This window comes from Limanda limanda, chromosome 22 (genome assembly GCF_963576545.1).
Source record: "Limanda limanda chromosome 22, fLimLim1.1, whole genome shotgun sequence".
Lineage (NCBI taxonomy): Eukaryota > Metazoa > Chordata > Actinopteri > Pleuronectiformes > Pleuronectidae > Limanda > Limanda limanda.
In genome coordinates this window covers 13,841,560-13,858,021 of record NC_083657.1, presented here as the reverse complement: position 1 = coordinate 13,858,021, position 16,462 = coordinate 13,841,560, and the positions used below count along the sequence as shown (strand labels likewise).

General features: G+C 45.6%; 1 protein-coding gene across 1 annotated transcript; it reads left to right on the top strand.

Moving 5' to 3' along the window:
- The first annotated feature begins 263 nt into the window (after positions 1 to 263).
- fxr2 (FMR1 autosomal homolog 2) lies at positions 264 to 15,103 on the top strand. The gene is made up of 17 exons (XM_061066692.1): positions 264 to 976; positions 3,616 to 3,668; positions 4,594 to 4,687; positions 5,235 to 5,306; positions 7,229 to 7,377; positions 7,571 to 7,664; positions 8,295 to 8,411; positions 8,504 to 8,674; positions 8,777 to 8,855; positions 9,009 to 9,166; positions 9,618 to 9,704; positions 11,710 to 11,929; positions 12,014 to 12,193; positions 12,818 to 13,003; positions 13,196 to 13,303; positions 13,540 to 13,628; positions 13,779 to 15,103. The coding sequence occupies exons 1-17, from the start codon at positions 926 to 928 to the stop codon at positions 13,887 to 13,889; spliced, it is 2,019 nt and encodes a 672-aa protein (XP_060922675.1). The 5' UTR covers positions 264 to 925; the 3' UTR covers positions 13,890 to 15,103.
- Positions 15,104 to 16,462: the final 1,359 nt, after the last annotated feature.

The window sequence follows — 16,462 nt, the reverse complement described above, 5'->3', positions numbered from 1 at the left end:
GGCGAGCCAGTCAATTTCAGCAGGCATTGTAACTGACACGGGATGAGACCAATGGATTGGGTTGGGATGCGATTCCCTGCTTTTTATTGGTCCATCGCAGGGACCAGCCCTTATTTACTAAACCAATTAACGAAGGCTACAGGTGATTGTCGAGGTGCTTTGCCAATCGCGGGCCTGGTTTTCCTAGTGGGCGGGTGTTTTGTGCGGAGGGGTGGGGTGTTGGAGGTCATTCAGCCCCTCTCTGCTTCACTCTGTCGGCGTGTGTTCCAGGGGACGGGTAGTTGGAGGAAGGAGTCGCCGGGCGGCAGTGCATCGCAAACGCTCTTTTTCGGGACAGAACCGCCACCGCACGCCGCACCACCGACGGAAGTGGCACCGACCCCCGGTGACGACTCCCGTGACACACTTCAACGCAGCGACTGCGCCACTCACGAGCCACCAGCACGCAAGCCAGGCTACCCGATGCTATCCAGCTAGCATACCAGCGAAAACGGACGGGACCGAGGTGTTGATAGCTAGCCTCCCAGCTAATTATCCGTCAGCTAGCATCCTCCTGCCGTAGCATCATTAGCTCGCTCTTCCCGTCCGCGCACGTCGAGCCTGCGCCGCTTCCCGTGGCGGTGCCGCACAGCTCGCCCCGCGCCGACCCCCGCGTCCCGACGACCCCCGACGCCGGAGCTTCCCACCCGGCTGCCGCTGCTGGAAGAGAGAGCGGTCCGCTTCTGCGCTGCCGCTGACACCATCACACCCATCTCCCCCCAACCCCTTCACCTCTGCCCCGCTCCCTCCACCCGGAACACTGGAAATCCACAAGCGGCCGGAGGGCGGCGAAGGGCCGGCCAAGCTGGGGGTGGTGCCGCTGCCCGACTCGCCGGGAGTCGTGACGCCTGTGGACAAGCTCAGCTGTGGGGAGCTACCGACCAGTATGGACGGACTGGCTGTGGAAGTTCGCGGCTCGAATGGGGCCTTCTACAAGGTAACCTGCTCGCAGTCGCAGTTTTTAAAGCTGTCGCAGATAAAAGTTTGGTTCCATGTGAAGCCGTGAGGTCTGGTTCTCTGGAACCCAGTCCTCGCTGTCCTCCAGCCGGCTAACGTTAGCTCAGGTCCGGTGCTGACAAACGAGGATGGTTCTCCGTTCTAATGGGGATGGCCATTGTGGGGTGGGTAGCTAGCGTCAGCTAGCAGTTAAGCTAAGAACACTTGCCATCACCAAGTATGGCCTGTATTTGGTCGCTTTTAGTTAATATCAACATTATGACAGGCTACACTATAAGAAATACATTCCCGTAGGTTTAAAATAGCATTACCCATAGCATATTGTTTTGAATTATGGGAAGCAAACGTTCAAAAACATGCGAGTGGCTCATTAGGCAGCTGTTGTGCAGTTTCCTACGTATAAACATGAGATAATACATCAAACCTGACATACTTCACATTTGTTTCGCAGCCCATCCCACGTCCTCGCTTTCTGTTTCAATTCTCCCTCATCGTCAAACGAAATTACACTTTCGTATCCTCCAAACAGACACATGATTGGACGTCTTTGTTGCTGCTGTGTTTCAGCCTCTGTGCTTGATTTCATCACATGCTTTGCCACATAGAGTTTGATCTTGGTGAACATTGTAGGTTGTGGTTTAGTTTTTGATTTCATGGGATCTGACCTAAACGTCTGACACAATCTGAGTGACACAATTATGGGTGTAGTGTGGATAGGTAAATAACCCTATTCCTTATCTCCCAGATGTCAAGCCTCAAGTTTTTGACATCTCCTTTTTTTTAGTTTTCTCTCACTTTAACAACATTGTTTTCTCCACGTTGCCCTCTTCTCCATTCTGTCCTCCACTGTTCAGCGGGTCCACCGGCCACATGGTGGGTTAGGGATGAGCCTATATTTACTCTCAAGCTGCTTCACCTGTCGTTCTGTTTTACAGGGTGACATTTCAGCTCTGGCATGAATGGACACTTTCCACTCATCTCTATTACGTCCATTATCTCACGACTTTCATTTTGAGGATGAAATGGACTCTTAACTGTGTCTGAGACGTTTCAAATGTCATATTCTTGTAGGTATGTTGTCCTCGATAGGAGAAACTGGGGCAAAAGCTTTACTGCTTTCCCCCCCTTCATGTTGTGATTGACACACAGGGTGAAAGACTTTTGCATTTTAAAGGCACCTCATTAATTTTGGTGTCACATTGAGTCTGTTTTTATTTTAACTCTGAATCAGGATTTTATTTATTAGCCCGTCAATGCATCACAGCACCTGTTGTGAAAGTGGCACTATGCTCTGGTAAAGGCCTGGACGTTTTGTAGCTTAGCACACACCAGCAAAGTGATAAAAGACCAAATAAGTGAGGTCACGTTACATTGACAAAATCACTCCCTCTTTATTTATGTATTTGTAGGCTGATTTTAGATGAATTCACCTGAACACACAGGCTACCTATGTGGGGAGGATGCAGCTACCCCATCTCATCGGCCTAAAGCTCCCTGGTCACCACATGGACCAGCATGTGACTGCTGGCATGAGGTTGAAATGACGTTGTTACGAAGCTGGCAGTGACCCCCTGCTGCCCCCACTTTTTCTCTAGTCATGTAATGCGTGAGAGAGGGGTTGCCTGCCCTTTGACCTGGTAGTACTTGCAGAATGCAGCTGTCACCTAAAGTGACCCGTCGACACTGCTGGCTAATTTTCAGAAGTTGTCCGGTTCTTGTGCCACTGACTCGAATAGATGTAGATACCATCTAGAGGACCATGGCCCAGCATCAGGCAGTGATGGTGATCGATATTCAGAGTTGTAGTGAGAGTGGGCTTCTTAAAGGGTGTGGAAACCCTAATGTGTCTACATACCCATTACCCCCCCGATCCAGGCTGAAACCATAGCCAGCTCCTCCAGTGCAAAGGCAGCACCTTCCCAGCAGGTGAATGCCTCGTCCCCTTCTCCCGACCCCAAATGCGTGATTGTAATTGGATGATGCCGCCTGACCATTCTGTCCCATATATAGTAGTGTCACACAGAGAGACGCGCCACACCCACCACTCTCCCCCTCTGTCTCGTTATTGCTGAGGGGGGTGATGGTCCAAGTTTTATGGTGTCCCGTGACAGATTTGTTGATGGTCATGATGGCTAAGCAACACATTTTAGGGGAGAGTCTGTTGTAAGAGCCGTCTCTGGGCTGTCGCATGATCTGTCCATGAGTGCCCACCTCCCCCAACCATGTGCCCTCATGTTAAAGACTACTGTCCTCCAACATGCACCCAAAGAGAAAGCTCACACATTTCAAATTTGTTTGTGTATGAATTAATGCAAGTGTGTGTCTGTGTGAGGGAGATTTACAGGCTGCCGGTGCTGTCTGGAGGAGTCAGTGTTCCTTGTCACTTCATCCAACGCAGAATTCACAGCCAGAGAATTGTGTCAGTGATGTCTTGGCTTGCAAGGAGCCTTGGATGATCTTTTTTTTTTCTCAGCAGCAGTCGGTGTTGTCTATCGTGGCTCACAAGCCAGCCGTCTGTGTTGTTTACATGCTGAATCCAGTGCTTGCAGCCCCACACCTCGCACCACTTTCTCTTCATATTGAGATTAAAAAAAATCTTTCTCTCTGCTTTTCTTTCAGGGTTTCATCAAAGATGTCCACGAAGACTCACTCACAATTGTATTTGAAAATAAGTAAGTTTTCCATCTCTCTCAGAGAGTATGTCTGCTTTACGATGAATGGCCCTTACATGGGGAAATGAGGCCTGAACTGCGGTAATTGAGAGTGAGAACGACTAACCCTATCTGGTGATTCACCCAGGCATTCAAAATTGTCCCCTTCAGCACCTGTGCTTGGCATGCAGCTGTCCATACACATCTCTTAACAGTTTTTTTACCTCCTGCTCTGACCCCTCCTGCCCCTGCCATCCCAATAGCATGCTTTCCTATACTCCTGGCCCCACCACCAGTCCCTCTTGTCCCTCTTTATCTCCTTGGCTCACAGTGTAGATTAGGGTGCCCCTAAAAATAGTAGCCCAAGGTATGCAGGGTGGGAGGAGTGGCAATATGGGGGCATGTGTCATCCCCCCCCCCCCCCCACCACCACCACCAGTCTCCATTTACTTTCCCTGAGCACATGGAGGTCTTGGAGTAGTTGGTTGTATAAGATAGTGAATGAATGAAACACATTTCTGGTCTATAATGAAAGTTATACACCTCTTAAATGAAAGTTGTGTTTGAATCCAGATTTCAGAAAGAAAAGAACACTAGAAATGAGCCCGTTTTAATGTTGTCTGGAGTGATAATATCAAGTCATTTGCTGAACTTTATTGCACTCCACATTTATATTTCTTGGTTAACATCATACAATGAACATAGTCCCGCACTGCTCAGACACATCTCCGTCCACTTACTCATTAAAAAGAATGGGGCCTTTTTTATTTTTTATTATTTATTATTTTTGCCTCCAATATGCTATAGAGCAGTGAGCAGTAGATGCACTCATGCCTGCACAATTCTGACATGACAGAAGAGCCAAAGATCTTGAGTATAAAAGCTTTAAACTGTTTCTGAATTTATTGACAAATGTTTGTGCTCCATCCCTGATGTTTTGCAACAGCTGGCAGCCAGAGAGACAGTTGCCCTTCAGTGACGTGCGGTTGCCTCCTCCGACCGACTACAACAAGGACATTGGGGAAGGGGAGGAAGTGGAGGTGAGTCGTCTATCTATATAAAATGCTATTGTGAAAGTTAAATATATTTCTTGACATGTGACCAAAATAAAAAAATTCACTACAAAGGCTGTACACTCAAGTCTCCTATTGTCATTATCAATAATAACAATTCTACCGTACATATCATAAATCTAGAAATTAGTACATAAAGCTTTAAGTACTCAAAAGGCAATTCTTAGTTATACTATGGGAAATATATTTAAGTGTGCAACAATTACTATATATTATATCACCTCAATATTAACAGCTATGTACCACTTCAGATTGTCCAAAACATTTCCTTGTTCTTTCATTCTCTCTCAGCGAGATGGTTGTGCACTATGTATCCTTCCTGCTTTAGTAATCACCAGACAGTGGATTTGTGGGATTTCAGTCATGTGCCATTTGCTTCCTTAATATATAGCTGAGACCATGTTCCTGGCTTCATGTGTTCCACTGCAAACATGATTAATGAGTGCAACAGCTGTGTAGTAGTGTTTATTTGTCTCTAACTCAGCTGTCGTTCCCCGCGTGTGTCTCCTCACAGGTTTACTCCCGGGCCAACGAGCAGGAGCCATGTGGCTGGTGGCTGGCGCGAGTCAGAATGATGAAGGGGGAGGTAAGAGGAATATCATCTTAAAGAAAACATGATGAAAACCCAGTTAAAGATAGAAAACAATGAGAACTTAATTTACAGATGGTTGAAAGCAGAGTTTATAGTGACTGTTGAAACACGCGTCATGCCTTCATAGTGGTACAAAATCGTCTTCCCACATGTTCATGTCCCCATTAATTCAAACACCAAAGTGCCACAGTGGAGAAGCACAAAGAACAACAGAATGCTGTTTACTTGTCCTGTTGTTTAAATACACATCAAACCTCTCTTTTCTTTTTGTTATCGTGCCTAATTTATCCTAATCTTCACAGTGCCTTGGATGCTGTGGCATGCTTAAGTTACTCTTAGTTCCCTGAGTTTTAGTGTATTTCATTGAAATGGATTCATATTGAGAAGATGATACCTTATGCGAGGGATGAAATCCAGCCAGGCTAGCTTCCTCTCAGTCTTAGTATTTAATAATCGGTAATCGGTAAGCGAAGAAATTATCTTTTGCGTTGCCTCAGCGTTCTGTTGTATTCCAAGTAACTTGTATTGAGCTCTGAGTACTGCTGTATACTTTATGTAGCATGAACATAGACCTGTTCTAAGATTCTAGGTAATGACTTTAAGGGTTTATGTCCTGATGTGGTCTGACACTACCTTTTAAATTACCCTTTTTTTTGTGCTTCTTCTTTGCACACTGACTTGTGTCAGAATGGATGTGCACCAGTCTCAACAGGCACACTTTGCTTATTTTTAAGTGTTTTCAGATCATTTCAACAAGTGCTGGTGTTTTTTGTACCCATATTCCCCCAAAGCAGTCCAAGGCCACTGTTAAGAGTCAGTGTCTAATCTGACAGCCAGGAAAACTGCTTCAGAGCAGCCCCAACACTTTCCCGTTCTAGAAACCAGAACTGCTTAGATCAGGGGCTGGGGGAGAGATCATTGACACCAACAAGACAAACTAAACCTTTGTGACAGCAATTTTTAAAATTTGGACATGTTCAAAAAATCAACATCGAAATGTTTCGGAGGCTAGCTTAGGACCACACAGCCAGGAGCCTCACGGTTAATTTATGTCCCCTTTATGTGTCTGAAAAGAGATGCATCTGTTTCAAACGATGTATCCGTCGCTACCCACATACTTCCATGCGTCCTTTAAGTTAGCAGGGTTGGAGAACATAAGTGTCTTTGGCAAGGTGAAATAACACAATAACAATGCCTGGAGTTTCTTAGCACATTGTTAAAATGTCTTCTTCGTCTCCTATTTGGGGGAAAAGCCAACTTGTTTTTAGAAGGTTTGTAATTTGAATCGAATGCGATCCTGGGACAGGAACCATCCCATAGAAGTAGCACTTAAGTCGGCGTTGGTGGTACAGTGAGTCACTCTGGTTGAATAGTGGGTCAGTGGGATATGGAAAGGACATGCTTCACAGTGCTCCTGTGCCACGGGAATCGCTGCTGGTGTAGTGCTGTTATTTGGAGCAGTCTGATAAGAGCCTGCAGGAATGTCTAGCATTGACTGATGGCTCTAATACCATCCTCTGAGCATGTAGTGTGCAGCGTTCATCTCCCGGCCTCACTCTTTCATGCTCCCACTTTGACTTGGTCCACCTTTTTTAATTCCACTGTATCTTACTGCTTTGTTTCATCTCACATTTTCTCCGAAACATAAGAAAAGGGCAAACAATAATACCTCTGTGAAGTCAATTAACAAAGCTATAGATTATATTAATTTTGATGTCAGGCACTTTCTTTCAACCTGAGAGGTGACGGAAATGAATTTTCACCTTGACAGCGAATTCAAAATTTTTGTTTAGATTAAATACAGCAGTTCTGCCTCGTACAAGCACATGCTGGTTATATAAGCTGTCTGACTGTCTTGTGCTCTATATTTCTGCCTGTTTTATTTTACAAAAACAATCTCTTGTGCTGTTTTTCAGTTCTACGTGATCGAATACGCAGCATGTGAGGCCACATACAACGAGATTGTCACAGCGGAGCGCATCAGACCACTCAACCCAAACAGCCCTTCCTCTCGGACCTCCTTTCATAAAGTCCCCGTCCCTGTCCCAGAAGACCTGAGGGACATGTAAGTGTCTTTACATGTCAGGTTATATATACTGTAGATATCTCTATAAATTGGCACAGAAATTAGGATTGCACACATTTATTTTGAATGTCGAAGTCTCAAGTTTTTGCCGGTGAAGAGTTTTGTTGTAATGTCCCGCTGCTGCCAACGGAATAATGAGGCAGACTCTCCTGTGGATTGTTCTTATCGACAGCTGTGCAAATGACAACATTCACAAAGAGTTCAGGAAAGCTATCGGAGCCAACTGCATCTTCTACAGTGCCCAAACACATGAACTCATTGTGCTGGTAAGTACTTTGAATAAACACTCAAGCTGGGTCTCACTTCACAAACAAGATAAAGGTCTTATTTGATAGCCAGAGATGAAGGAAATGTGCTCATCAAGTGAACTGCATGTGAAGCATTTTCTAAAATGTGGCTAGGTTTGTAGATCTTAATCAAGATCATGCCACATACATTCAAACAGCCCTTTATTCAGAACACATTACTGTAACTGGGTAGTTCCTTACATTCCTCTCAAACCATTCTCTCCTTTTTGTGCCATTGATGCCACAATCCTTTTAGATTCTGCTCCATGTTGACATGAGTGCGTCACATAGTTTCTGTGAAATTATGCTGCCAGTCAGTCATTCGACCACATCCCAAAGGATGGATTCAGATATGCTGGTTTTGTTGAAGGCCACTGAAGTTCACAGAACTCAGTCACATTTCTGAAACCAGTATGAGACGACGTTTGCTTTATGCTCACGAGATGACTTTCAGAAATCCTCAAACCAACCTGTTTGGCACCAACAGTGACTACGTTGACATGGACAGCAATATGCCAATATTAAGACATGATGACAGAATTCTTAATATGAATGTAATAACTAAGTTTTTGAAATGTAACCTAATTCCTTTCTCACACTCTCTCCCAGTCCACAAACGAAACCACAGTAAAGCGTGCAACTCTCCTGAGTGACATGCATTTTCGCAGCATCCGCACCAAGCTCATGCTAATGTCCCGCAACGAAGAGGCCACCAAACACTTGGAGGTACATACTCTCTTCACATGCATGCACAAACTCTTGCCGAATGCACTTCAATTTGATGCGAGACCACCAAGTTTTTGCCCCCTCCTTTACAGACGAGTAAGCAGTTAGCGTCCGCATACCAGGAGGAGGTGCGGGTCAGGGAGGACCTGATGGGCCTCGCCATTGGCTCCCACGGTGCCAACATACAGCAGGCGAGGAAGGTGCCTGGTGTCACAGCTATCGAGCTGGAGGAGGAAAGCTGCACATTCAGGATCTACGGAGAGGTACACCGCCTATGAGTTCGGGCACGTTTGTGCTTGTCCCAGTGCATGGAAAGATATGCTTTGGTGTAATATGGTTGAATGAATGAATGTGTTGTGTTGCAGACCCCAGAGGCAGTGAGGCAGGCTAGAGAATTTCTTGAGTTCAAAGAAGACTACTTTCAGGTACCCAGGAACCTTGTAGGTGAGTGAGCGACACAGACGTTCCTGAGGGAGCTCATTTTAGACAGTGACAACTGTGACCACTTCATCCCCATAACATACTCCTGTTTACCACGCATATGAGTCTTTTACCATTCCTTTTTTCTTTTGGTGTTTCCTTTCCTTACTCGCGCAGGCAAAGTCATCGGCAAGAACGGAAAAGTCATCCAGGAGATCGTGGACAAGTCGGGCGTCGTGCGCGTCAGGATCGAGGGGGACAACGACAAAAAGCTTCCCCGGGACGAGGCAAGCAGGCAGGCGGCTGTCAGGGAGGAAACTGCCAGCAGCAAAGAGGTGAATGGACCGTTCGACTGATCTCCAAGTCCGCCAAAATCTCTCCACCCCCCTTTCCCTCTCCCACCCACCTCTCTCCGGAAAGCAGGGTGTCGTGCCCAATGTGCTGTCTGCTGTGACGCTGTACCATCCTGCTGCTTCCTCTTGTTTTGTCACAGTGCTTATGTTTTCATTGCCTCCAGTATACACAGCCCACTGCCACACTGTAATGTTGGGCGTGTGTGGGCACTCTGATGGGACAGATACAGTATGTTCCTGTTGTAATGTGATCTACGTGTGTTTAGTTTCTGAAGCACACCTATCATTCTGGAAAGCTGAGGTCTGAAATTGACCACTTAAAATGTTCCTAGTGGTATATCGCCCAGAGGACGGCAATCATTATTCAAAATCATGTTTAAACTGCCCGAAAAATCTCAGGTCTTCATTTCTCTCCCGCTTTGTGTTTTCTCAGGGCATGGTCCCCTTTGTGTTTGTTGGAACGAAAGAGAACATCAGCAATGCTCAGGCCCTGTTGGAATACCACGTGTCTTATCTCCAGGTAAGTGATTTGCCAGTAGATGGCAGCATGAGCTTTTTCACTGTCACTCTGTATGTTTACAGCATTCTTTCCTCTGAACAATGCAGCCATTTTTGGGCCATTTGATAGTGGAAAAGTTTTTTTAGAAGTCACATTCAAAATAGTCACATTCAGATTGGTCGACTGCCCCCTAGTGGTAGAATGAAAGGCTCAAATGGAAGCCCAGGCCTCCAGTACACAAGTTTTAATATCATTGCTCAGAAAACGACACACAGTCATTCTACTAAATCAAATGTCCGAAACAAAATCTGTGCAGGTGACATTTGGCCGTATCTTTCCTTTCCTCTGAACAATGCAGCCATTTTTTTGGGCATTTGATAGCGGAAAAGTGTTTCTTAGAAGTAACTTTCCTTTATGTGACACTGTGGGGTCAGGGGCTACTGGGAACCGTGGAAAGCTGCTGATGAGAGCACCTCATGTTGCCCTTACCTCATGTGCTTTTATAAATAGCCCCTCTTCTCTGAGATGGGTGAAGGGTACACTGGAGTTTAGATTACCAACTCTCTGGACCCTGAGCTTCCAAAAATAACACCGGACCCCTCCCCACCACGGCTCTGCTACCCAGCCTCACTTCCCTCACACCTCCCTCGAGGTTCAGCTGTCGTTGGTGGAGGCAGCTGTCACGCTGTGAAGTGAGACCCCCCCCCCTTCCTCCTCTAAAGCACCCACCTCTGAAACGGCACGAAAACTGCTGTCAGTGCACTGCTGCCATTAGACCCTCATACCCACCCACCCCTTCACCCATAAAGATGGCTCATGGGGCATGGCTGGAAAGTGAGAAACTCCCAAAACATAGCCCCTTAAAAAAGATGTCTTGAAGTGTCGTTTAACATAACTCTGGCCTGTTTTTTTCAATTGCATTATATGAGGCCATTGGTTGTACACATGGTTTCCATACATTAGACAAAATACACATGAAGATGTATACAGAATCATACGATCTATGATAATACCTTGTGATACCTGTGATTTTTCAATTGCTTATCTTTCTACCAACCCACAGTCCCTCCAACATGACTGAGGCATATTAGTATATTTTGTGGTGATGGACGTGCTATTAAAAAATGTTAGCTGCTAATCAGTTTGTGTCCTTCATTGAATTTTTCCTCCCATCTCCTATTCTAATATTTCTTTCCAGTTCCATTTTTTCTTTGCAATTCATATTATGAATAGCTGCATGTTTGTCAATTTTCAAGCTACATCTGTTTACTAATTCCAGAAATGTGTTTGTCTGTATGTGGAAGACATATCTCAAGAACGGTTCATCTTATTATCTTTGCACTTGGAATTTGTAATGTTAAGGACCCAAGGAAGAGTAGGATAGCAGTTACAGACGTTATTGCTTTTCTTAAACTTGATAACTGTAAAATAGGGTTGGCTGCTATTGTTCAGTGCTTCAACAGAAAAGAGTGTTTCCTCAAAATACTCACATTCAGATTGGACGACTGCCCCCTAGTGGTAGAATGACAGGCTCAAATTGAAGCACAGGCCTCCAGTACACGAGTTTTAATATTGTGGCTCAACATAGAATTCTTCATGGATATGACAGGATTTTCATGTGCCATGTTATAAACTGAACAAATAGAAATATATCAGGATGATTCTCTCTATCACTCCGCGTGTAGATCGTCTCATTTAAATAGTAGGTTGCATGCCTAGTTTCCCTGATGTTCACTGTAAGTAAGCTGAAGAAACTCAGGGATCTTTTCTTGCATTTCAGCAAATGCGGGTGAGGATAAAGTCTATTTAACATGTTTATAGCTAAAAAATATCTGGCATAGCTGTCATTCTTTCCTCATGCATTTTTATAATTTATTAGAAGTGCTAATCTGTACTTCTGTTGTATTGGACAACAGGCTGACATGGAGGTGTAAGAAACTTTTTATAAAACATCTCAATAAACCATGCGCAGAACATGCTTTAAAATACACACTGCTCATTCTATTTCCCTGTCCTTGTCTTGTAGGAGGTAGAGCAGCTGCGCATGGAACGTCTCCAGATCGACGAGCAGCTCCGTCAAATCGGGGTGGGGTACCGCGCTCCTGCCAGTCGAAGCGGCGGCCCAGGCGGAGAACGGGAGAAAGGCTACCTGACGGACGAGAGCAGCAACTCACTCCACACGTCTCGCACCTATGGCGGCCGCGGCAGAGGACGCAGGGCCTCCAACAGCCAGTACTCTGGATACGGTAAGAGATGTAATTGTATAGAAATGTATTGTCGTTGTACATATGATTATCGCCTTTAACATGAACTGCCTCTGCTTGATGCAGGCACCAACTCTGAGCTGTCCAACGCCTCTGAGTCTGAGGAAGTCAACGACCGAGACCAGCGGCCTCGTGGCATTGGCGGAGATGAGAGAGGCGCCCGACGGGGGGGCAGGGGCAGAGGCACCAACTCAGGACGAGGCCGCGGGGGGCCAGGGTCCAAGCCCTCCAACTCCATCAGCTCAGGTAATCAGAGCCAAACCTCGGATTACAAACTGACACTCAAGATTACTGGTTATATGTTGTGTGTCAAAATGTCACTCTGTTAGTGAGTTTTGAGAACTTATCCCAAGTAGTCCTTGCAGCAGTGGAGTGGAAGAATGGGTTCAGAATTAGAGTCACTAAGTAATTTTAACAATAATATGGTCCAAAAGTTTTAGAAATTAGTCAATTGTGTTATGTGTTTATAGAAGTCGGTCTTAAAACCTTTAAAATAGAAATGCACTCTAAAACCTAAGCATTTACAACCACCTAAACCTAAGGGTTTGACATGATTGGCAATGTTTATAAAAACTAAAATATCCCGTTATGCATTTCACATGTACCGTAAGGATCTTTGTAAATTAGGATGCATTTCATCGGTCACATGTCTTGAAAACAATGACGTCAATTGAAAAGTGCACACATCCAATTTGGCTCTAAAGAGGGAAGCACCCAATGTTCTCACCAGGTCTTAACGATAAATACGCACATGTTTCGTCAAGTCTTAATAGGTTAAGCCACCAAACTGTAGAGTTGTCTGTATAATCACCTGTAGAATGATATTACCAGCATGAGTTTTTAACAAGACAATCTTATCTCCATCTTCAGTGCTGAGGGACCCAGACAGTAACCCATACTCCCTGCTGGAAGGTGAAGGAGAGCTAGCTGAGGCAGACCTCATTGAAGGAGACCGCCGCAGACGCTCCCGCCGCCGCCGCAACGACCAGGAGCCCAGCGTAATGGATGCTGCTGCAGAGTCTGACAGCCAGGCCGCCCCCAGCGAGAACGGACTGGGTGAGAACTACAGGGTCTTATTATTTCCCCCTCGGGCTACAACAAATGCCACATAACACTCCCAATATCCACAGTATGAAGTTTCCTGTCTCCCTCCTCACATGTATCTATCCAACAAAAAAGAAAAGAATAAATTATGGGCCCTGACATTATCAGAGAAAGTAATCCATATTTTCCTCATTTGGATTTTAGATGATGAGGCGCGACCACAGCGCCGCAACAGGAGCCGTCGCCGCCGTAACCGTGGCAGCCGTACAGAGGGAGGTTCAGCCAGCCGTGACAGACAGCCTGGTGAGAGTGGTGAGTCACCAACTTGTTTACATTTACCTCTTAGGAATCAGCAGAATATTGTGTATCAATATAAGCTTTGATTCTTTCCATTTAAACTAATACCAAGTAAGCAGCCAGTGATGTTAATTGCTACACTGGTGCAGGTACTCTACCTTAAAGACTGGACATTTTGAATCTCTATCTACAGTGAATGCAAAATGTAACCCCTACCCTCATTCTAGCTGACGCATTTCTATGTTTTTCAGTGACTGTTGCCGACTACATATCTCGTCCTGAGTCCCAGAGCAGACAGAACCTGCCCCAGAAGGAAAACCACACTGGCCCAGAGCCCAAGGTACAGACAAACACACACTAAGGCCACATCCACACTACTCCGTTTTCATTTGAAAAAGCATCCTCGTTGCTATGGATACCCCAGCTGTAGCCATAGTTGTATTGACATATCAGTTTATAAGACGTTTTTTCCCTCTGTTTGTACGTGCAGGAAAACGGCACCAGTGCCAAGAAGGATGAGACACCACCCGCCAAGCGTTCCCCCAGCAATGGCATGACCTCGGCCAGCGAGACACTGACCCTGGTCAACGGGGTCTCGTAAAGAGACGGGCCCCACCCCTGGGCGAACCCAAGTCTAGAGCAAGACTCCATGGCAAACTCTGTCCCTGCTTGCATTAACTTAAACCTTTAAACAGATGAGTGAAAAGTACCTGACAAAATACCTGAATTCATACATGAGAGTGAAAAAGTACAAAAAAACGACAAACGCATCTACTTAAAAACACACGTTAACGGTGTATGCTATCCTATCTATCAGTACGTAGTGCTTATTTAAAAAAAACAACAACTAGCTTGCCAAAAAAGGGCTGGTGGATATGACTTGATTTTTAAAAATACCGAAACACGAGAAACAGGACGAGACTTTTTTCCTTTTTTTTTTGTTCTTGTTTTTGGACAGTTGTCTTTATTTGTGTCTTTTTTTTTTGTTCTGTTAATTTTGTTCATTGTTTATCACTGGTTTGGACTAGGCGGTCGCTCTCTCAACCAAAACAGACACGTCTCTAAACAGTGTTAAAGTACAGACAAGAGAGATGTAAGCTGTAGGGAGTGGCGTACGAGAAGACAGTCCAATAGCTTATGTGACGCGATGTTCGCACACTGAACCTGGGAGTCGAGACAGACGGATTGGAATATTGATAGACATTGTGCCTTGAATTTGAAAAAAAAACAATAAAATAAAAAAAAAAAACACTTGCGTTTTTCCATTTTAGTTTGTTTTTGTTTCCCAAGTGGAAGGAAAAAAAATAGAGGTGTATTTCCAGGTTTTCTTTTCTTTTTGGTACCAATGAGAGAACAAACCTGTGAGGGAGAAAAAAATAAAATAAAAAAGAGGATGAGAGAGAGAGGAAGTGGCCGGCCATCGTGAGGGAGAGAGAAGTCTGGTGCCAAACACGAAATTCAAGGCGCTTGTCCTGCGTGGAAGGGACAGCGCTGGGGAGGGAGGATGCGTGCGTGCAAAGTGGAGATTTGGCAACAACGAACCCAAACTGGGAAGGGGGCGAGGCCACTAACGGAAACGTATCCCTGGTCAAGTCGCATTGGTGAGGCGTGTCTATGTATCAGCGGGCCTGAGAGAGAGCGAGGGGGAGTCAGGTGATGTCACTTCCTCCTCTCACCTGTTTGAGTCTTTTCGAGGGTGGCACCCGCGTGTAGCCTAGTTAACAGGACGGGCTGAGACCAGACGGACGGCAGACTCGAACTCTAGATTTAGACTCCAAGAGAACAATACCGTGCCACTTTTCTCTGGGAGGAGGAGGGGGGGGGGGCGGCGGTGCTTCCAGCCACACTAGTGTCTTGACGAACCTCCGCAGCCAGTGCGGCTCCGGATGCACACGAGGGCGACCACCTTTTCTAGGATGGGGGGTGTTGCTAGGGACGATAGGGGAGACGACTGGAGACTGGGATGGGGGACAGCTTCAAATGACGCGAGAGCCACACGACACACAGGCCCACAATCACAGGTACACAAACACACATATACGCACGAGGCGCACACACTAGGTGCGTCGGCGTGGTCGCCCGCATGGCACAAAGTCGAGGACTGGAAAAGGAAATAAACGAGCGAGGTGTCTGTCTTGTACCTGGCAGTTTGGGTCGGCAAATGGGAGTAAGAGAGGGACTCGAGACCTGGGTGGCTCTCCACTCGTGTTGTTACTGTTGTCTTGGTTACCGCTCTCAAGTTTTTTTGTTGCTATTTCCACATCTTTAGGAAAAAAAAAACCCTGACATGAAATAAAAAAAGTGAAATCATCTTCCTCACTGGAGACGAACTTTGATTTCTCTGTCTTGTGAGTTTGCAGTCTATTTTTCTAACTTGCATGGCCTTTAGTTGAAGTAGTAGGTGGTGCCTGTCCTGTGCATGAGGAAAGGGTGTTATTAATCTGACTTACAAAGCCATTGTTTCATTCACTAGAATTGCTGCTAATGTACACATTGAATGTCCAACTAAAGTAGAAATTCTACCTTGACGAGAGAGAAAGATTAAAAAAAAACACAAAATAAAAAAAAATCCCCCCCCCCCTCTTTACCACACGCTCATCTGCCCAGATCATCCCAGTTTCTATCGGTGGACACACGAGTCGGGAAGGGACCCATTCCTTTTGAATCTCATCAAGTATTAAACTAAAAAGGGCAAACATTGTGCATGACAAGCGAGCGTCCACATGACCAAAGGTTTTGAGAGACACATGAATGGGAGTGTGGCTGAATGGAGATGACCCAGATGCTGCTGTTACACATTTCTGCTCACCTGTACGTTGTGTTTTTAGAGGATGAACGAGCACTTGAGTATTTGTACCTTGGTTTCGGTCGCATGGGTTTGCGTGGAGAAAAAAACCCTTGTATGTTTGCGTTTGCCTTTATACCTCATTGTGTGAGTACTGTATTCCCTTATGTATCTGTATCCCTCACGTCCTGTTGAAAGGCTGCTGTGCGTGCGTGTGTGTGTGCGCGTGTTTTGTGTGTGTCTGTGGATGCTGGTTGTACAGTCGACTCCTCACTCTGTCAGATTTTGTCTCTGGTTTTCTCACTCATGTTCTGATGGCAATAAAGGACTTTTCATTGTTTGGTATACACTTTTTCAAATCGGTTTGTTCTTTTCTTCAAAGATTTGCC

What these genes read in the sequence shown, in the direction of transcription:
- fxr2 (XM_061066692.1), top strand. Translation starts at nt 926, where the DNA reads ATGGACGGACTGGCTGTGGAAGTTCGCGGCTCGAATGGGGCCTTCTAC. An exon ending in GGGAAGGGGAGGAAGTGGAG is followed by an intron (nt 4,688 to 5,234) that starts GTGAGTCGTCTA and finishes GTCTCCTCACAG; the next exon opens with GTTTACTCCCGGGCCAACGA. An exon ending in CCCCAGCGAGAACGGACTGG is followed by an intron (nt 13,004 to 13,195) that starts GTGAGAACTACA and finishes TTTGGATTTTAG; the next exon opens with ATGATGAGGCGCGACCACAG.